At 39.3% G+C, this 23072-nt stretch overlaps 1 protein-coding gene across 2 annotated transcripts in view; it reads right to left on the bottom strand.

The window, feature by feature from the left end:
* Nucleotides 1-4452: 4452 nt before the first annotated feature.
* The window catches only part of COLEC11 (collectin subfamily member 11), a 38273-nt gene continuing 19653 nt past the window's right edge, over nucleotides 4453-23072 (bottom strand). For both annotated transcript variants that reach the window (XM_010197128.2, XM_061989760.1), the window contains 5 exons: nucleotides 18723-18794; nucleotides 9810-9881; nucleotides 9104-9157; nucleotides 7681-7776; nucleotides 4453-7506 (listed from right to left, as the gene is read on the bottom strand). In XM_010197128.2, the coding sequence (XP_010195430.1) occupies nucleotides 7115-7506; nucleotides 7681-7776; nucleotides 9104-9157; nucleotides 9810-9881; nucleotides 18723-18794 (686 nt within the window). In that variant the 3' untranslated portion in view covers nucleotides 4453-7114. The remainder of the gene's footprint in view (nucleotides 7507-7680; nucleotides 7777-9103; nucleotides 9158-9809; nucleotides 9882-18722; nucleotides 18795-23072) is intronic.

The following is a 23072-nucleotide window of genomic DNA, read 5'->3' as shown; positions in this document are numbered from 1 at the left end:
AGACCTTCCATTACTGAATTCTTGGCAGTATTCACGCTTTTATATGTAAAGAATATATAGAAACTCAACACTACTACATAGCCAGCCTTTGAATAGCAGTGCTTAATTATATCCCCAGTGATTTCATACATTAATATACCCAAAGAAGTGGGTGCTATTATTTGGCCATAGATGGAAACTGAGCCTTATTTAGGCACAGACGTTACACTAAATTGGTCACCTCCCTCTATTTTTGTAGTTACTCATCTAGAGCTCTAGTGAGACATTTTGATGGAAAGGGTAGGATAATTACATTTCCCTAGCAGGAAGCAGGAGAATGGCTGGAGTTAAAATTTACATTCTACCTCATGGGCATCCCACTCACTGCTGGTTCTGCACATCCTCTCACCCTTATTCCACCTTTTTCATTTCATACTCTCTCTCTTGAGAGGATTTCCCTCCTCATCCAATTGAAAAGTTCCTGGCTAGGAGAAGACACACATCCAGAAAAACACCTTGAGCACACAACTATCAGCCCTCTCCACAAACCCTTTCTCTCCCAGTTCACATAGTTTGTATTCTCCTTGCACACACATACACACAAAAAAAAATAAAATGTTCTTTCTCTCAGCTACTTTGTAAACAGTTAAAACAGGGGTCAGTGCTGGGACCCAAACAGTTTGATATATTCATTAATGACCTTGATGAGGGAACAGAGGGCACTCTCAGTTTGCTGATGATACTAAACTAGGAGGAGTGGCTGACACACCAGAAGGCTGTGCTGCCATTCAATGAGACCTGGACAGGCTGGAGAATTAGGTGGGGAGAAGTCTAATGAAATTCAACAAGGGCAAGTGTAGAGTCTCGCATCTGGGAAAGAAGAACCCCATGTACTAGTACAGGTCGGGCAATGAACTCTTAGAGATCTAGCAATGTGCCCTCATGGCCAAGAAGGCCAATGGCATCCTGGGGTGTATTAGAAGGGCTGTGGGTAGTAAGTCAAGAGAGGTTCTCCTCCCCCTCTGCCCTCATGAGACCACATCTGGAATACTGTGTCCAGTTCTGTGCCCCTCAGTTCAAGAAGGACAGGGAGCTGCTAGAGAGAGTTCAGCACAGGGCCACAAAGTTGATGAAGAGAGTGGAGCATCTCCCTTATGATGAAAGGCTGAGGGAGCTGGGGCTCTTGAGCTTGGAGGAGACTGAGGTGTGATCTCATGAATGTTTACAAATATGTAAAGGGTGAGTGTCAGGAGAATGGAGCCAGGTTGTTCTCAATGATGTCCAAGGGGCAACAGATAAAAGCTAGAACACAGTAGTTTCTGAAGAAACATAAGGAAAAATTTCTTCACTGTGAGGGTGATGGAACACTGAACAGACTGCCCAGACAGATTGTTGAGTTTCCTTCTCTGGGGACATTCAAAACTCACCTGGACAAGTTTCTGTGTGGCGTACTCTAGGTGGTCCTGCTCTGGCAAGGGAGTTGGATTAGATGATATTTCAAGGTCCTTTTCAGCCCTTAAGATTCTGTGATTCTGTGAAAACCCTTCACTGCACACTTTTTTCCGTAAGTAAATCTGAAGACTTTGGTTTCATTTTACCCACAATAACAGGGTCAGCTCTCCTCCCAGTAGGCTGGACTGCCCTCTCCAGTTAGGAACATGCATTCCAGAGAACAAATGAGTGGTCAACTCCAGTCCTGCAGAATATCCCTCACATCACAGACAGTTTAATGGATACACTCTCATTTCATGGACACCTCTACTCTGTGTCAGGTTGAGTGACATGGATCTGTTTGCACAACAGGCCAAGCCAAAACTTGAAAACCAGAATTTCCAGTGAAAAGAGATTGATCCTTCAGACAAACTTATGCTCACATATACAGAGAGAAGTAAGCTAGTAGAATGATTGAAAATAAAGGCTAAGGGGAAGCAGTTCGGAAAGTGCAAGCAGTAGAGCTGTGTATATAACCAGTGCTTTTCTACTCTAGGGTTTGATTCACCCACCAGCATCACAACTCACTGAGGTTTCCATAAAAACTATATCTGGATATAGACCTAGGGGAAATCTTTAATTTCCACTTTACTGGAAATTTGGTTACTTTGACATTTTTTTATTTTAATTCATGATTTTAAAATGCTTTTATTTGTTTTATTCTATCTAATGATTGGACACTTGTAATAGTGCATAAACAGCGAGTTTGTGACATAATATTTAAATGAATCCCTTTCATAATCAGTAAGAATATCTTTTACTTAATGTTTTTTTAACTACCTATTGCTTTGTATTCAGAGCGTTTACAGCGTCAAACCAGTCCCAAAAGAAACCGAATCAAGTGTCAAACTCTTTCAGTATGGAAAACAATAGCACTCTCAAAAAGATAAGTTGCTCCCACTGGAAATTAAAGCATGAAGTAAAATATTTCAACTCTTATACACACATTGTTACTGACATAGTGTAAAACGCACTAATATAAAAATTGTTAGAACATATAAAAATTGCAAAGAACAGCAACAAAGCTGGTCCGGAGCACAAGCCTAATGAGGAGGGGTTGGGGGAAATGGAGTTGTTTAGCCTGGAGAAGAGGCAGCTGACATGATTTCTCTTTACAGCTACCTGAAACAAAGTTGTAGTGAGGTGGAGGTCAGTCTCTTCTCCCAAGTAACAAGTGAAAGAATGAAATGACATGGTCTCAAGTGGCACCAGTGGAAATTAGGAAAAATATATCACCTGAAAAGGTTGTCAAGCGCTGGAACAGGATTCCCAGCTGAAGTCATCATCCCTGGAGGTATTTAAAAGTCATGTAGACGAGGTGCTGAGTGACATGGTTTAGTGGTGGATGTGGCAATGCTACTTTAATGGGTGGACTCAATGATCTTAAAGGTCTTTTCAAAACTAAATAATTCTATGATTCTATGAAAATCAAATCCCTCTATGGGTCAAAATGAAGTTTCATTACTCAGAAATGAAATTCAGAAAAATTGCAAAAAACACCATCTTTTAAAATGTCTTCTTCAAAACTTCTTTGTTCATTCTGAACCTTCTTCATAATTTATAATGAAATTTGTTTTAATTTCATCTTATTTCACTTTTCATCAAAAACTGTAGCCATAAAAAAAGTATAACCAGCTGCTGTTTTGTAATGCATATTTGAACTGGCATTTCCTGAGCTTATGCAAAATAAAGCACTCCACTTATATGAATAAGGCTATTCTATATCCCACATATAAATATTAATTTTTACAGTTCTTCTCTGTGACATAGGACAGTTTAAAATTCATAGGCAGGGAGAAGTTCTGCTGCTGACATACAACCTGTCACAAAACCATATGTCCAGAGATAATCTTGTCAACTGTTACGGCGCAGTGAGGACCAGCTGGTCCATGAGGGATGGTAAACCAGCATTAGAGAACAATAACAAGGCTGGTGGGAGCAGCACCTTCCACCAAGGAGCCAAGAGTACCAAGGACATGGAATGACAAATCTGGGTGGTGATCAGGCCGGGTCAGATGTCGTCCAGTGCTTCTCCAGGCCATTCACAGCAATGCCAGGCTTTCACCAGCAATGGAGCCCCCCTTGGACTCAGCCCGCTAAATGCTTTACCTTTTCCAAGTCATATCCTAGAAGGAAGATGCACATCCTGCCATGACACCAGTAATACAACATTACTGCCTTAGCAGCTAAAAGTGCAGAATATAATTGAGTGAAATACTTATTTTATGTGAAGTCATTCAAGAGCATGAACAAGTGACTATATAAGAAATCCGCCTGTTACTGTTGCCTTTTTTAAAATGCACAATGTGTCCCTAAATTGAGAATAAAATAAATGAAGAACCATAAGGAAATATTTATGAGGAGAAATCATGTATCAAAAGTAAAGCATATAAGAACAGTCTGGGAAATCTCAGCATGTGCTTGCCAGCTAGACATGTTCCAGAAATTTCCGTAGAGCCCCACAAAATGAGCAATGATGTTAACAATGCAGGGTTTAATGAACAAGGAAAATATCCCAAATAAAACTAACATTGTTTGATTTGGTTTTTCCTAAAACAACAGTTCCAAATTTCACTGAAAGTAATGGAAATCTTACCATGCACAGCAGCAGCCTTCATGCAGGCTGAGTGCTACATGCAACATTGATTTCTTTTTCCAGCAGGGGTCCACCTATGGGAGTCAGCAATTGGAAGGTGAAAGAAATTATGAAGGGCTCATTCGTTTCAAAATCCTCTACCATTTCGTGCCTATCTAATCGCAGAGGTAAATATCAGATGTGTGGTTTTTGGTCCTTGCAGGACAGCTAGAGACCTTACACACTAGCCTTGTTCCCTTTGCCCAAATGGTGAAATAAGTACTGTTGCAGCCAGTGTACAGGGCTGTGACAATACAACTTATTTCCCGTCTATCTGGTATATCAAGAGCTGCAAAAATCTTAAAGAACACGAAGACTGGGGGAAAAAACTGGGATTTTCTATCGCCTTTATTTTTAAACTTAAATTTTAATAGAAATTGAGACTGCTTAAATACTCTACACATCAAGGCAATCTTTATAACGTGGTATGACTTCCAACTAAAATACGATCATTTGGCATCTGAAAAAGCTTTTCACCTCCTCAAAAGGCGTCTTTTCCTTTTTCTGAGGCAATCAAACATTACAACAGAGACTTTCAAAACGTGGATGAAAAATAAACAGCAACTTCAGTACGTACATAATGAGGGAGCTCCAGATACCTGTAACTCGAGTTCGGACTTTTTTAATACAGATACAATGATTCAACAAAAGTGTGGTGGAGAGTTAAATGGTTTCTGAGGATTTCTATACCAGGCAGGAAACAATCATGATATTCAAAAGGCACTATTCTACACAAATAAATTGCTCCACGGGAATTATTAGCTCCCTGCAAATTCTATAGAGAGTCTTTGAATATTAGTGTAGAACCATATTCATATTATTCAATCGATTTCAATGCAGAGCTGGAAGAATGCCTAACATATAGGAATCATACCTACCTTTATTAGAAAGCTATTAAAGCATTCAAAGGACCATTAATTTCTTAGAGTGATTGCTCAGGAGATAGGCTGATACTCAAATACTATAGGAATTCGCAACTGATCTTCAAAATTAAAAGCAAACATATATATATATATATATATAATGGATTCAAATTCACAGAGTAAATATAGTAAACAGAATAGTTTCTTTTCTTAGATATACAATGATAGCATCATATCAAATATTGTCAGACTTTAACAGAATTGTATGGTCATTGATTGCTGATATACCATAGCACTGTAGAGTTGATATGAGTTGGTCTTGCCTTACTGTAGGGAAATCTCTGAGACCTCATGCCATATCCACTGTGGATACCTAGTAAACCAATCTCCCATAATGATCAGATACATATTTTGATTACTGTGTTGCACAAAAGATCATTTCTTCTTAAAAACAGTCTGAAAACACTGTGCAAGGTATTCCTGAAAAAACACAGTCGGGGATCTTGCAGCCACCTTTCTATGCCTAACAGCAAGATGCCATGTAACTGGCTCCTAGGAAGATCTAAAGAAATTCATCGTTTCCTTTGTGAAATTATGTTATCTCTTTTAAATACACATTTTCCATCACATTTGTGCAAAATCACTTGTTACTGCTATATACATAATGAGGAAATTTTTTGAAATGTTGGTTGCTTTTCAGGGAGTCATCTTTACAATCTGAGTAAACATAAGCTGGTTTACAACCAGGAGGAACCACTAGGTAAACCATTTTCATGAGATTCGTTGACTGTTTATGAAGTTTATGAATACATTTCCCCTCTGATCAAGGTGGTTTATATCTCTCAGGACACTGCTCCCATTAGTCTCCTTCCACACCATTCCCATCTGGCTGTTGGGAGCCTGACACTGCCTGTTCATGGGGACGGTGGGGACCCGGGATGACTCTGCTCCTTCTTGGGCTCTGTCCTTGGCTTTTTCTTTGTTCTAATTCCTGTATTGCTCCCAAACTAGATAATCAAACTGGAAAAAGAACAATTAGGTGTCTGTGAAATCTGGAACACAAGTAGGAGCTTTGGCTCTTTTATTTGAGGCCAGTGCAATATGAACCAAGTGGGGTCTTCCCAGCACGGGCTTTGAAATTCTGCTCCTATGCTACATCCACTTGAGGCTTCTAAAATTTGAAAGACAGGTTTCTAAAATTTGAAATCAGTACAGTTTCAAACAAGGTTTATTAATTTACATCATCCTTTGAGGACACGTCCCAGGATGAGACTGGAGAAAAAGCAGTGGAGGTTTGCAATTTTGTTTGTTTTGTAACAAAACATAAGATCATCTTGTACAAATGTGAAACACATTTACTTTAAGAAATTACTTGGGGCATGAAAAAGTTGATGCATTGAATCATTCACAACTAAAGAATGCAGAAAACCAAAATCTTACTTTTATCTTCAGCAACCTCAAAACATCCATCTGGCTGGGATCCCTTTTTCAGTACCTAAATTGTAACAACTTTGTCCCTCCTCAGCACTAAAACTCAGTTTACTTAAGCACCTCCTTGTCATACATCTGTGGACAGTTTAAGAAGGAACACTATAAAATTGGTAAGACTCTTGATTTGTCAGTTTGCTCTGCCTGTTTTTGAAATAAAGTTTTTATATTTTCATACCAAAAAAAATACAGTATTATTTGTACTTATTAACTGGTGCATACAAAATATTTGCCTTGCTTCTGAAAATTCCCTGTAGCACTACAAGCAATTAACATTTATAACTACAAATTTTGCTAAGATAAAAGAATATTGGGAATTTACTTCTTCAGAAATAATCATTCTAACAACTAGACGCCAAATTCTGCCCTCCCTTACAGTCATGCAATCACATTTGTTAACTGTTGTGAGGGCAGAATTTAGGGTCAAATCACATTTTTATCTAAATACATATCTTTTCCTACCAAAAAAAAAAAACAACAAGCCTTGTCTTACCACTGCTCTTCCCTTCTGAAGGGTATATATTGATATTTGAAATACCTAAATCGTATTTACAGCTGTACAACACATCCCAATGCCATATACTTGCAAAATATCACTTGTATGCTATAAACATGGTGGAACTTGTACAATTGGCTTAATTTTTTTTCTTAGACAAGCTTAGACGTTTTCTTTGTCAAATTCACACACAAAATACATGGTAATATGGCATGCAACATCATTCCAACCGCCAGATGCCACCATCTCCACACAGTCCTCCTCATCGTAAGCGTTGTTGGGCTCCCCACTGCGCCATTTGTTGAAGGTCTGCATGGGCGACCGGTCAGAATAGACAAAATTTCCCTCTTTCTCTAGGTCATTAATCCCAATGAAAACTCTGGTGAGCCCAGCTTGGTTGATGTACGAGGCAATCAGATTGTTGGCCATCTCATCCTTGGGCATGCTCAGCGTCCCTCCTCTTCCATGGCAGTAGAGCTGGGCTTCCTTGTATCTTTTCTCTTCCTTCACCAGCAGATATATCTTATTATCCGTCTCACGCACACCAGCAACAGCTGCGGGGGAGGGCAGTGCTGAAAAGTGAGCACTCGCATTTCTATAAACCAAGTTACTGTACACCCCAAAATAGCTTCACAAATCAAATGTGGGACGGTGACGCTCTCTAAGAGCAATTACACCGATAAAATGAGGCAACAACAAAGGAAAATATTTACATAACATGAACCTACCATTTTTTATGAATTTTAGCTCCGTTGTCAACTGGGCCACTTGGATGTCCATCTCACCAATAGCCTTCCTTAGCTGGCTGCACTCACAGGGGATGCCTGTGAGATGAACCAGATACACCAAAATAAAAAAAAAAGCTATCCATTTTTAATAATTATCTGAACAATTCTAGGAAAAGGTGCAGCCTGGCAGCCCTGGAGACAGATGTCTCACAAGTAATGGTCAGAAACCTCTAGCCTTCACTACCCTGCATCAGCGTATATCATATGGTTCTCATGGATGGCTGGGCTCGGTTCACTTCCCATGAAACTTCATCCCTGCACAATTAGTGCTAACCTAAACACAGACAGATGTTCCCTGCAAAAAAAAAAATCCTTCTTTTTAAAAACCATTTGTTAAAACATCCCATTTTTGAGTGAAATTATTCTCTTTAGTCTTCTCCAAAGTGCCCTTTTTCCACAGCAAAAAACGTGCACGGTGCATCTGTTCCTCATGAGGAACATCACGCAGCAGATCCAAAAGGCTAATGTTCCAACCATGTAATGTACATAATTACCTGTAAAATGTAGTTCTGTACCTTTGAAAGTACAGCATTTACATGACTTCTTCCAATAAAATAAGACAATAGAAAATCATCTATTAACCCAAATTGATATTGGTTTGACAAAGATAATCTGAATGAGACTACTAAAAAGATAATTGTTACATCTTTGAGCTCAAATCTCAAAACGAGCATCAATTACAGCTTCCAGTTCTGTGTGTAATTATTCAAATCTGCATTTGACTACCCAATTACTCAGATTAAGTATCTTAAGTGAGTCTCAGCACAGGGTACTTACACTGCAAAACTGTGCATGATGACTAGATATACAGTATTCTGGCTCAAGAATTAGTGACAAACTATGTTCTCATAAGAAAATTAACTGGCCCGCCTCTAGTGCACTGTGCCAGGAGGAGACAAAATAGGTAAAAACTGAACCCATCATTTTGGTAAGGCTTACACTTCTCATGCCAGGCTTTCACCTTTTTCTCTGGAAGACCTGTATTCCTAGTAATCTCCTGCTCCTATAACAATAAACCATGGAGGGGCAGGAACTTCCAACCTGCTCTCTTGTGTTGTCTGGAAGCCAGAGTGGGATATGCTCCTTTGCACTGGTGATGAATGATACGGACAGTTGTTCCTTTTAGTCTTCTGGGGCGATCACACCTCTGAGGAGCTCTGAGACATTGTTTTGACAAATACACTACAAGTCCAGCAACTACAGCTGCAGTTTCAACAATTTTAAGTCATTTGAAAACATTACAGTGCAATATTATAGTGCCCATACAAATGTTTATTTTTTCATTATTTCCCCCAGACATGTTTTGGGTGACGCCGCATGCATCTTGTAAAACCCTACACATACACAACGTGTCATGAATTACCTGGGTCACCATTAGGACCTGGTGGTCCTATGTCACCATTATCTCCTTTTTCACCTAAAGACATGAAAAACAATATAAATTTAAGACCGTCTTTGTAGTCACCAGTTCACTTAGCCCTGGTTTACTTTTTCTCTAGTAATGTTCAAATGTGGAAAGCAGGAATATGCCCAAGCAAAACTGAAGACTTTTCTGTCCTAGTTGTTTCACAGCAAAGGCCAGCCAAAGTTATGAAACTTGAACACAAAGAATATGTACTGATATTCACATTTTTTAATTTGTGAACTTCACGGAATCAGTAAGTTCAGACACTGTAGAAGGAAAATGGCTGGATATGGTACACTGTTCCAAGTTATTTAACCAAAGTCACATGGGAAGTCGAGTAGTAGAATTCAATTCTTCTGGCTCTTAAATGTCTGCCAAAATACAATGCATCTTCCCATCTGCTTCTCTTCTTCTGTCGTGGTGCACAAAGTTCTTTATTTAGCCTTAAACCAGGTTTCTCACCCTGCTTTAAGGCTATATATACTACTGTCAGAGCGAAAGGTAGCTGGCTGAAAGATCTCAGTCATTTGGCTGTGATGTCAGAAACTCCCTATTATGGTAAACCCTGACACTTGTTAACCATTTTCAAACACCCAGCATTTTCTAAATCACAAATGATCACAGATTTTTCACACAAACAGAGCAACAGTTGAACTAAGCATACCTTTTGAGCCAATAGGACCAATTTTTCCATGCCGTCCCATGCTGCCTTTCTGTCCTTTGTCCCCTATTTCACCTAGATGTAACAGAAAGGTGAAAGACACAAGGTAGCACTTGCAACATCAATTTTTTACAATGAGCAAAACATGCTATAATCCCACTATTCATTGAACACCAGAGGTCCAGCTCACTCCTTGTGAAGGACTTACGCAAAACAACCTAAACAGTGATCTAATCCTTGCAAAGCAATTAACATGAACAAGGCCTGCAGGTATAAATGAACATGGATCTTGGCTGAGGGCCACTGGAAAGGCTTTTGCAAACTTCCCTCAGATGATCATGGCAGAATTATGATGAAAATGAGCAGAGATTTCAGGTAAACATGGATCAGTGGGTTAAAACTATCGTGGAGTTGAGAAGACCTAAAATATCCAAGCACAACTGACAGTTTCATCTAATACGGTAGTTCCATTGTAACTGAGGGCAGAATTTGGGCTTAATGACATATTTATATAATATAAGCATTGTGGAAGTAGTCACATCTTCATTTTTTGCTCTCGTATTTGAAGACTATACCAATGAAAAATGAAAATTAATGGAAAACTTACATAGGCATATAAACATTTATACACAGACACGTGCACATGTTCATACAAAGTCTGACTCAAACAAGCAACCCTGAATGTTACATTTTAAAGACAGTTCTACAGAATACATTATAGTGCAGTTATAGGAAAGGAGCTGCTCAACATCATTTTCCTCAGCTGTGTTTTTATAAATAAAAGGCAACTATCCGCTTCTTAAGGTCAGTTGAAAATGTCAACAAATCTGCATGAACCAACCACTGTCACCTATCTGTGTTCATGAGGCATATCCAGAAATCTAAAATCACTTTGTCTGGCTTTGACCTCTTTTCTGTGAGTTGCACTTTCCTGTATGATGTAAAGTGAATATTAGAATGGCTTCAGGGGAAACAGAATTTGCACTAGAACCAGCAGTTTCTTTGCCATTACCATCTTCACAAATCAAGCAGAAGTACTGTTACTAATAAAATGTGTGCCACAGTCCAAGTAGTGAAGTAATTGATCTGGGCTTCTCCAGATCTCAAAAAAAAGCAGATAAAACGTGCCTGTTATGTATGTTATATATTTTTTATCTGGATGGCATTTCACAAATATCATGGAAAAAAAATATCTTAATGGTGTGTATTAATGGAGAGAGGTTATGGAGGGACCACAAGGATGAAAAGTCAAATGCTTTTTGAGGCTCCCATCCTGCAGAAAGCCACGACTGCTTTAGGAAATACTGATGAAGTTTTTTCAATGATTGTTGAAGATTGTTTCTTTGCTAAAAGCAACATCTGTTATGCACTGTTTGGCTACACAAAAGCAAGGAATCAATGAGACAAGTTAGAAGGGAAAACTACCACAGCGATCCAGTAACTGAACCTGTGTCAATTGCCACAGCTCAGCCTCAGTTCTGGATCTATGACAAATGAAGATCAGTAGCCCTCTGTTGTTACAGGAACTGAACAGACAGTCACACATTTCCTCTATATATTTTTAAAAGATGGATAATTTTGTGACCCATTTCATCATTACCTTTAACTTAAAAGTGTAATCATTAACAAGTTTCAAAACATAAATTGATGATCACTAGGCTACAGATGTCCTCTGTATTATACCATAAAGCAACTATCACTTGATGGCATGAGTCAGGAAGAAATAATTTCCTCTGAGCTGACAAAAACCAATTGTGTATGGCTTGTTGGTCTAACTAATTATTGGCAAGTCCTAAAATCATTAACTTTCCCTTGTTTCCAACAAGGATCAAATTCAATCACTAATCAACATAGAATCACAGATTGTTAGGGGTTGGAAGGGACCTTTAGAGATCGTCTAGTCCAAACTCCCTGTCAAAGCAGGTCCACCTAGATCAGGTCAGGAACGTGTCCAGGCGGGGTTTGAAGATCTCCAGACATACCCTCCCTCAGCAGCCTGTGCCAAGGCTCCCTCACCTGAACAGTGAAATAGTTTCTTCTTATATTCAAAGGGAACTTTCTGTGTTCCAGCTTCTTTCCATTACCCCTAGTCCTATCACTAGATACAACAGAAAAAAGGGATGCCTCAACCTCCTGACATCCACCACTTATATATTTGCAAATATTAATGAGATCCCCCATGGACACAATTAGGAAAATGTACCAGAAACCAAAACTATTTTTTTGTTATGCTACACATTCTTACTACTGGAAGAACAGAAGTAATCTGCTCAGCCAGCTGAAGATCTACTTTCTTGAATATAGCTTAATTTTCAGAACAGATTCATGGCTTGCCTTAAAAATTCAATCCATTGGGTTGTGCAGGTTATAAAAGTACTGATGCTACCACTGGATATGTATCCAACATGGATAGTATAATGAGAACGTATTTCCTATATATCTCTAATGTATCAGCTTGTAGTGAGTTTATCACGTTGCTCTGAAAGTAATCTTTATTTCTTTGGATATTTATAAATTGTGATTACTACAACAGATTTGCAGATGTTTGAATGCTTTCTATTTTCAGGTTGCTACACCTGAAATTAAATAAACACATATACCTAATGTATAAATAAAATATAATGTATAAAATCACTTCACTTTCTTTCTCATAAATACTGCTCAGAAAATGAACAACTTCTCAGTGATCGCCAGTAAAAAGTATGTGATCTGCTCAGAAGTAAAAGTGTGTTATCTTGAACAATGAAGACAGACGTTGTCTCCTGTGCTCATTAAAAGAACTGTTTGGATTTGGTTTTCCCCTACAGTGACTAACCCCTGCTTCTACTCCAGGGGCTTGCTTAGTCTGCTTCTTCTGCAGAATAAATCACAAGGTTTCAAGAGAGACTCATCTGCCTTGAGGGTTTAAAAAGTTTTAATACCTTTTGTGAAGTCCTTTTTAGTGGCCTTATGATTGCCAAAAATGCAGTCTAAAGAGTCTTAATGAAATCAGGAAGTGAGAGCTGGAAAGAAATGAGGGCAACGAAAGAAATTAAGTCCCCATAGACCAAAAGTAGAAAATGTAACAAAAAGTTTGAATGGAGAATACAAAGCAAGTTATCTGTCCTCTCTCAGATGAAGGTGGTATACACTGGAACCAACTACAGAAAACTTAAAGGATTTTGGAAGAAACTGAAGAGAAAGAAACCCTTAAGTGATCTTCTTGACATCCTTTTCAGGCCCATGAACAAGAGAAGATATAAGATACCAGAGACAAACGATGAGCTGCAAAACCAGTGATAAAACGAGGGCTTTGGCTCTGTGCAACACTGTAAATGGAGATCTTCATACAGCATGGTAAATTTCTTGGAATAGATAAGAATATATGAAACCACTTCAAAAAGGAAAGTTGTCAAAAAAATATCCAGCAGAAGTATGATTTCATCATGTCACAGGCAAATCTAATTGAATCATTTACTTCTCAAACATAAGGATGTGAAGAGAAATGAGATAGAAATTCTTCATGATTTGACATAGCGGATATCAAGGACACCTACCTAACAAGGACAGAAGAAGTGTACCAAGCCAGAGCAAAGGTCTCCTCAATATAAGGCCATCTTTGACAGCAATCTGCAGAGGATACTTAGAAAAAGAATGTAAGATAGAGACCAAGATTACAATGTCTTTCCTTCAGTGTACCTTCTTAATCTTGCAGCAGTGAGTATTCCAAATGCAAACATTTACTCTGACTGAAATGTGAAAAACATTTTCCAAAGATATAATGATGTTATGGTATAGTAGTAATTTATATTCAAGACAGTTAAATTTTTAAAAATATTGGCAGCTGGAAACCTGAAAATTCTGAATACACCAATAGACTATAGTGCTGCTTTACACTGAATAATCTGAATTATCCACACCACTGAGGGTTGGTGACTGGCTAGAGAACAGTGGTTACAACACAGTTATACCTTATGTGAACAAACAGTGGATAATCCCAGGTGGTATTTTATGTAGTTGGGGCAAATTAAATTCACCCAGCATTAGCAACCTGAAAATCACATTTTCAGTCTAAGCTACTTATCCAAGATCCCCTGGTAGGTAATGATGAAACAAAGGGTTCTCAGCAGTGATGCATCCCACTCATGTTAGGCAGGTATAAATCCATACTGACTAGAAATCAAACAGACTGGAAAAATTTACAAGGAAACTAAAGACAGAAAGAAAAAATCCAATCTACAAAGGCAGCAGAAAACTCAAAACCAGGGAAATGGGAATAGCATGGTCCGTTCCTGAACAGGGGAATTGATATTCAGATCCACACAAGCACAAATAGCTGCCCTTATGAAACTCATACTTTGCCAGAATTATGTTAACAACATAATATAAAGCTTGTTCAGACCAGTGGTCCCTCTAGCCCAAGTCTGTGACTGGCACAGTGGCAGCAGAAGATGAGATACAGGGAGATCACACAACCCCAGCCACTACCTGCAGTCCATAGCAGATGGAGTTGCTGAATCAGTCTCCCAGCACCTTCAGTGCCTCCTAGTTCAAGTATGATGTGACCTGTTGATTCTGTAACTTCAATCATAACCTCCTCAGACTACTCTGTACAGACACAAGAGTCTCAACTTGTCCGGTTTCTTCTTATGAGGCACCTCCTCCATCTTTACATTTCTGGTGCCCCTCTCTAACATCTCATGTCCTTTTTGAGGAACTGAGGCCATAACCACACTCAACTTTTAGACAGTGCATGTCAGGCTTTTATATAGAACAAAATCAGCAGCAAAAATAAACTTCCTGTTTTATTCTTGGTGTCTTTTCTGATGGTGGGAAGTATATTGTTGGCTCTGGGGCCGCTGCTAATTACTTCAGAGCAGTTCTTAAGTGACAGTTATGTGTTTTGGCATCATGTAAGTACAGATTAAATTATGCATCCCTAATGTCCCCAGGCAATATATTTATTTAAACTAAAACCCATCTGCCATCTTTTTGTCCACTCAGTTTAGAACGGATTTTCTGAAAATCGTATTGAGTTCAGGAGGAACTGAAAGACAGTTTTGAACCAGATACTCACTTTGTGAATCCACAACTGTCAATGTCAGGACTTTTATATGGAATCCTGCCTGCAGCGCTCCTTAGTGAGCAATAAATTAATGTAGAAGTTGACTCAGAAACGTAAAGGATTGATTGATTACATATTAATGAGCAATCAGTAATACTAAAATATAAATTAAGATATTATTACCTCTCTTTAGAATTTGATTATACAAATGACTGAGCACTCTGGCTCCTATCCAGTCAAATTAATGAGTCTTCTCTCCTACTTAAGAGGCTATGCCTGTACTAGTAAACTAAATGCCTGGGACTGTTCCCTGGCAGTTGGAACCAGGTGGCTGAGAATGGTACACTCCATGACATTAAATTGTCTTACTCTTCAAGCCAGGATAATCACTTCCTAACTGCTCACTCTGTTAACTCCCAAAATGTGTCCAAGAATTGCCTGGGAAAGCTGACAAAAGCAAAAATCACTGTGCTGACACCGCAAAGGTATCGACAGATGAGTTCCACATCTAAGAGCAGTGTGTGAGTCGGCTGCACATACCATTATAATCAAGTAACACGTATTAAAGGCAGAAATTCAAATAATAAAATATTTTCAAATGGTTACCGTGCTAAGAAAATGAAAATGTCTTTAAGAACACGTTTAATCTGCTGTTCCTTTGGTTATGTATTCCAACAGTAAATTCACCCTCAACTCCTTATTGCTATCATCATAACCAGAATCCATGTAACTCTGGGAATATTCACAGTATTCTATTGCCATTGAAAGCACGGAATCCTAAGAGTTGGAAGGGATCTCGAAAGATCGTCTAGCCCAACCCCCTTACCAGGGCAGGACCTCCTAGATTAAGTCACACAGGAACTCATCCAGGTGAGTTTTGAATGTATACAGAGAAGGAGACTCCACAACCCATCTGTTCCAGTGCTCCCTCACCCTCATAGTGAAGAGGTTTTTCCTTATGTTTCTTCAGAACCTCCTATGTTCTAGCTTGTATCTGTTGCCCCTTGGACATCATTGAGAACAGCCTGGCTCCATCCTCCTGACAACCACCCTTTACATATTTGTAACCATCAATGATGTTATCTCTCAGTCTCCTCTTCTCCAAGCTAAAGAGTCCCAGCTACCTCAGCCTTTCATCATAAACCTCCACTCCCTTAACTTTGTGGCCCTGTGCTGAACTCTCTCCAGCAGCTCCCTGTCCTTCTTGGACTGAGGGGCCCAGAACTGGACACAATGTTCTAGATGCAGTCTCATGAGGGCAGAGTAGAGGAGGAGGAGAATCTCTCTCAACCTACTGCCCACACCCTTTGTAATACGCCCCAGGATGCCATCAGCCTTCTTGGCCATGAGGGCACATTGCTGGCTCATGCTCATCCTGCTGCCTACCAGGACTCCCAGGTCCTTTTCCCCTACACTGCTCTCTAACAGTTCGTTCCCCAATTTGTACTAGTACCTGGGGTTATTCTTTCCCAGACGCAAGACTCTGCACTTGCCCTTGTTGAATTTCATTAGATTTCTCCCCTTCCAACTCTCCAGCCTGTCCAAAATATCTGTGTGGAATTTGTATCCATGGAAGTTATGGCCTCACAAATTGCATCATGTTAAATAACCTGCAGAAGTGGGGAAAGTTAAATTTATGAACTTGTCATTCCAAAGCTTACACTGCAATACACGCTACTATTGAATCAGACATTGTACTTGATCCAGTGCTCTATGCTTTACATAAGGCCAGCACAGATTTATATTCTGCTGACATGCTATGCATCATAATTGACCTATACAATTAATTAAAAGCAATGAGGAAAGTAAGTGGAATTTAACCTTAATCAGTGTCCAAAGACACCAGGATGTCTGATGTCACCCTGAAACATCAAGACACTCAGAGTCAGATTTATTTCAGGTAAGCACCAGAAAGTTTTAATGCTTATCAGTTCCTGAACTACCAAAATCTGAAAATATCATGAAAAATAAATATAAATTAAATATATAAAAATATATTTACATAAATATATATAAATATAAAATAAATATAAAATAAAGCTGTTTAGCAAATATTCCAAGAATGTACACAGAATCGTTTAGGTTGGAAAAGACCTTTAAGATCATCAAGTCCAACCATTAACCTACCAAAACACGTGTCAAGTCAAATCTGGATACGCAAAGGAAGCGTGAGATTTATGTTACTACAGAAGTAGTATGAAATTTCTCCTGTGTTTCACCTGAAAGTAGTGGCTGGAAAAATATTAATACAGTATGCAATAATATTCAATTTTCTTTCATCTCTTTTATGTTTCAAGTACATTTTCTTGCACTGAATTTTCACTTCAGTGTTTCTTCTTTCAGTCTCATCAGAATTTTGGACTTTTGGAGGTATAGAAAACTGAAAAAATATTATTATCATTAATCAAGCATTCCTCATAAGAATGATTTTCCAAATAAATGAAATTTTGCAGTAAAAAATATATAAAAGAAACATTATAACATAGAATATCATGATTGAAAAAGAGTATTTCCATTTCTCAGATGATCAAATATATTTTTAAATTGATTTGACAAGATGTCAAACTAGACAAACATGCAGGATGGTGCAATGGGAGAGGCTCTCAAACTCCCCACAAGAAAGCAGGTGCCCATCTCAAACACTTGTACAAAAATGATCACAGTCTGAGCCTGAGTCCATTTAATGACATCAGTCACCCAGGTATGATGGGACAGCCAGAACCACAGGAGTTTTGAAGTGGATGGATATTGGCTCTTTAGGAAGGACAGGCAGGGAACACGAGGCAAAGGTTATGCTCTGCATATTGGGAACCTTGAATGCATGGAGCTTTAGTTGTAAAAACTAACCAACTCCAGTGTCCTGATGACAGAAATGTCAAATGTTTAATTTCAACATAGAAATAAAAGGTTTTGACTGCTCCTAGTGTGATTTTTTCAGAATGCATCTCCCAGAAAAACTTATGAAGGCAAATTTCCTCCTTGCTTCAGGAGAAAAATAAATGTGAAAAGACAGAATTCCCTGCAAGACAGAAATGCCATGTTCCTTTTAGCTGTATAGCTGAGTACTGTTGAGTATCATTCCTCCCAGGAGCTCCAAATATTTCTGAACTACAATGAGAACAGCATTACCATCATCATTCCATAAATATTAGTGAACTGTGATCCAAAAAATGTGGAATCACTCATGGCCATCTCTGCCTGCTTTGGCTTACTGTCTTCCCTAAATGGTTTTAATTAAGATATTGTGAGTGTTCACATTTAGAAACAAAAGAAAATAAGAAAATTGAGCTTCGTGATTTTTCCCTCTGATCTAATATAAGGTTTTCATTTGTAGAAGGCAAATTATGAAGATGACATTATTATGACCTTTTCTGAAAATCAGTCATTTCTTTTTCTCTCAAAATGAATCCTTTTTACCAGAAAAGAATAGTCTACAAATGAGTGTATACAGTTGTGTTGGTTTTGGCTGGGATGGAGTTAGTTTTCTTCACAGTACATGTGACAGAGCCCTGCTTTCCTGGGGATGGCTGCAAACCTGCCTGCCCATGGGAAGTGGTGAATGAATTCCTTGGTTTGCTTTGCTTGTGTGTGTGGCTTTTGCATTATCCATTAAATTGTCTTTACCTCAATCCATGAGTTTTCTCACTTTTACCCCCAATTCTCTCACCCATCCCGCCAGTGGAAGTGAGCAAACAGCTGTGTGGGGCTGAGCTGCTAAGTGGGGTTAAAACAAAACAATGGTACGCAAAATTGCCTAAGGATGACTGGGTCATTCAGCATAGGGAAAGAGGGTCCCTATCATCAATGTCTCACAAGAAAAGGCAGCCTTTGGTCAGAAATTACTTTCAAAGCACCTTCTTTAACAAAGTTACCTTTTTCTCCTGGAGGCCCAACTCTGCCTGGACGACCTGGAGCACCTTTCTCCCCCTTTTCTCCAGCCTCCCCTGTTGATAAAAAAGGGAACAAAAAGAAGAACCATATCAAATCATTACTATTTTCTGTTGGTGCAAGTGACAAGTGTGCCATTCTCCCCAGTGAAAATAAGAACTTTCTGTAACAAGAGGGGAAAAAAATAAAAGCAGATGTGATCTGACTTAACAGCTTTACTTGATGTGTGGAGAACTGTTTCCTGCAATTGGCATGGACACTGACAAAACTAAAGGCAATACATTACTGACTATCATACAATGAGATGTTACTCCTATTATCATCCTCCAAAAAGCCCAACAGCACAATTTACTTAAGTAGAAGCTTCAGAATTAGACCTGAACTTAACACGTAAACTTCTGGGTCTGTGATCACCAAACACTCCTTGAGTGTCTGCTAAGGACTTGCTCAAGTCTCAAGTGAAAATGGCTTAACTACATCCTCAAATTCAAAAACAATGAAAAATGTTTATGCCATTTACAGAGGCCTATGGGAAAGCTTTGCTACATCCATCATTGAGAGGATCATTTTCAAGCATGAAAAAGTATCTCCTAATCCATATTCTCAGTTACGTAGTGTACTTTTTAATCTCTGTGGTACAAACCACTGTGTGCTGTACTTACATGCACATAGCTCATGCTGCATTATTATATTAACCATTCTGTGATTCTGTGATACTTAAACATCAATTTCTGTAAATGTTTGTCTCACTGGTGCCTTTTGTTGGAATTTGGGGATGCTCAGCTTGGTTCACCTCCTACTATTGTAGTTTGTCAATGATGTAAATTTTAAATCTCTTAAACAAATAGAAGTTTAAATAATTATTTACATAGCCATCTTTACAAAAAAGATTTACATGAAGGAGAAGTTCAATGACCTGCATAGAAAAGAAAATGTCAGGATCTAAAAGCCAGAGCTAGCATAGCACACCTGATGCCTCAATGCTGTATTTCTACAGAGAAGAGTGAGCACTAGCTTCCCTCTAGGAAGTTGAAGGGAGCATCATAACAGCAAGGTTGATGGTTATCATGTGCCCCTCAAGCTCTGCTCTCTGGCATAGCTGACAGCTGTGGTTCAGAGAGGGACCATAGAGATGGCCTGTAAAAAACATGTCAAAACACGGCACGTTTCAAATTTGCAGCCTCCAGCTCGCTTTCTTGCTCTCCTTATTGCAGACACAGGTGGCTATGAGCTGAACTCAGCCCTCCGTGTGTCATATTTTCCTTCTTCAGGCTGCCACCAGGCTCCAAACCACCTTCCCTGCCTTCAGACATACAAAAATAGGCCATTCTCTGACCTTAATGAGGACAAACTTCACATAATCCCCAGTGAATAATATTGTTAGAACAAAACGGGCTATTATTTGGCACATTTGGGAACGTCACTTCTTTTATTATCAGGTAACCAATCGGCTTTGTATGATTGCCTTTCCCCCCTCAGGGCTGCTTATGAGTTCTTTGCTTCCCAAAGATAAATCCTGACAATGACTTCTCCCTGCTCTCTGGAGGCTGAGAGCAGGCTATTACAGCCTATTGCTTTACATGTCTTCGGAGTGAAAGCTGTGCATTAGGGATCAATAATATAGATCACTCTTGCTTCAGGCCGTTACACTTGCCTGCAATATTATTCCCATAATAAGATGACACTGCATTCCTTAGTGTGGGTGTTTAAGAAACTTTCCCTTGGAGGAGATTGCTTCATTACAGGCCTAGCTACAGACCACTGCATTTTTTATTATCAGCTGTTTTAAGCAGCAAGACCTTAGCCAAGAAGGACTGAACAGCAGTCCAGTTCAGCTTTGCCACATTTAAGTTCCTATTTTTGCTCTGTGTACCCCAATAACCATACAAGCTGGGGAAGCAAAGACTGTACAGGTGTCAAGGGCAACAAAACAGTTTTCTATCAAGGAATGTCAACCAGTTGAATTTATCACCAATTAATATTGAATTTTAATCTTGATTCCTGAACTAAGGAAAAAAACAAACAAATGAACTTAAAGACATTTCTTCTCCCTGCTTCTGGTCATGTAGACCCAGTCCACATTATACCAAGTCACTTCAGAGTAGAAGGTTGGGACCAGTAGGTTGTGGTGCCTCCTGGTGTGGCCTCCTCCACCAGCCACAGTCCCTTTGCAGTTAGTTATGCCTTCTGCACAGTCTCTTCTCCATCCCTTCCTGAATGGCTCTTTGCTCCAGCTCTATGGCACGAGAGAATACCTTCTTTGTCAGCACAACATAGCCCTTGCCCATGCAGCTGAGATGGGGTGAGATGTGCCCAGCAGTGCTCCACAGTGTTCTGATGCCTCACATTCCCAAAAGAAATTTAGCCCTGGTACTGAACTGAGCTGCAGCAGGATCACAGGTATCGGGCACAACTCTGACATTACTACAAGCTGCTTCTCCTGCCATGCCTGAGAGAGATCTTTCATAATTCAGATAATATGCTTTACCACTGCTGTCACTTGACTCCTTTTGTGGATTTTTTGGGACAGGGTTTGTCTCTGATTGTGTTTCCATCTTGCCTACTGAAATGAAAATAGCATGCCAAATTTCAACTACGTGAGCTATTAAGCATTCCTTGACTGGCAGTAACTTTCTTACATTACTCATATTCCCCAGGTGAGCAGATGCATCAAGTGTGGGTGTTAAAAGAGATGGATTTACATTTTTAATGTATCAACTCGTTAACATATTGTATGCTATTAAGGTAATTAAGACAATTCCTGCTGTAGACTCTAGAAGGGAGACAAAACAAGGTGGCAAACCAAAAATTTAAGCTTTGAAGGACTGTTCCATGTTATTTTTTTTCCTCTACAGTAGTAGCAACTTCAATCTCATAGGCCTATCAAAAGGAGCTAGACTTTAGGAAGAATATGAGTGAGAAATGTTGTGAGGCTTCATCATCCATCCCTTCTTCACACACAACACACTTTTCCCATTATTAATATTGTCTGCTTTCTGAAACATGGATCAGTCTGCTGTCTGGATTCTCAGAGCCATGGTATTTTTCCTTTCCACATTTCATCTTACTCCTTTATACTGTTGAGGTTAAAAAAAAAAAAATTACAAAAATCAGTCCCTAAGACCTAAGCTGCTGACCTTAAACTCATTTGTGCCTGTTTCTATTCTTTGTGTCTTTACTAGCTTTCTTCATCTTCCATTTCTACCTCCATTCTCATCTCATCCCCCTTCCGAGTCCCTCTTTTATTCTGTGGGGTCCTAATTGGCTTTGTGTCTTTGTGGGTTTTTTCTTTTCCTCTGTTTTTTTGAGATTCCCATCTCTCCACTCGGTCTCATTCTCCATGCCCTTTTCCCTTTATCTCTTCCTGTTCTTCTAAAATTTCTCCACTGCTCTCCCCCACTTTTGGGTACTTTTCTCTGGTGTCTTTTTCCTTTGACGTCCCACCTGGGCTTCACTTTCTGCACCACCTCTTAGGCTTAACCTTCTCCTACTACTTTTTCCCTTTCACATATCTCATGATCTCCCTTATTTCTTCCACTTCTTCCCTCTACCTACTTTTCCCAAATCCTGACAGGCTTGTGCCCAGTAGCAATGTGGGCCCCTTTCCTACATCACTGGAGATGTTGCCAGCAGCCCAGCAGAAGAGGAGATGGGGCAGATGTACAAGCCACAGTGAGCAAATCCCACTGTGTGGGAGCTAAAATTTGGGCACATGGCCACATATATACTGAGTTTAAAGGAAGTTTTGGCCACTGAAATGGGTTGGAGTAGTGCCAGCGGGGGACAGCAGTATCTCATTACCAATTCTCTGAACCAGCCCCCCTGACAGCGTAGCTAGAGCATTGATAGCTTTTTAGGGATTTCACATTAACTAGCACTGTATTAGGCCATTTTGTGCTTCACTGAATTTGCACATCAATCTCTCCCACTTTTGCAGAGTGAAATCATTAACACATGATGGTTTTCAGGCCTGGCTCAGGATTGCCTTTTGAAAAAGGGCCAAGGTCCTGCACTGTGTATATGTTTTCAAAAACTCTGCTGCATATAGTAATAATAATGGTCCTTGCATAAAAATAGTAATCACAAATGTTAATTTTGACTGGTTATACAAATAAGGGAAGTAAGGCAAATGAGTTACAAAACTTGCCAAAGCCCATCACCTTCTTTGAAATGAAAAATCATTTTAAAGCTTCAGTTCCCAGTGCTGTGGGATCCAACTCTTTGACTGGTCTTCCGTGTAACTTTAGACAACATATATTTACTCATGTTCTTCTCTGTAAGTCATATCAGCAGCACTATCTTATGCCTATTTCACAGAAAATATATCAAACGAA

Source organism: Colius striatus, chromosome 2 (assembly GCF_028858725.1).
Source record: "Colius striatus isolate bColStr4 chromosome 2, bColStr4.1.hap1, whole genome shotgun sequence".
NCBI lineage: Eukaryota > Metazoa > Chordata > Aves > Coliiformes > Coliidae > Colius > Colius striatus.
Note: the sequence above shows the minus strand (reverse complement) of the source record. Positions and strands in the feature narration are given on the sequence as shown.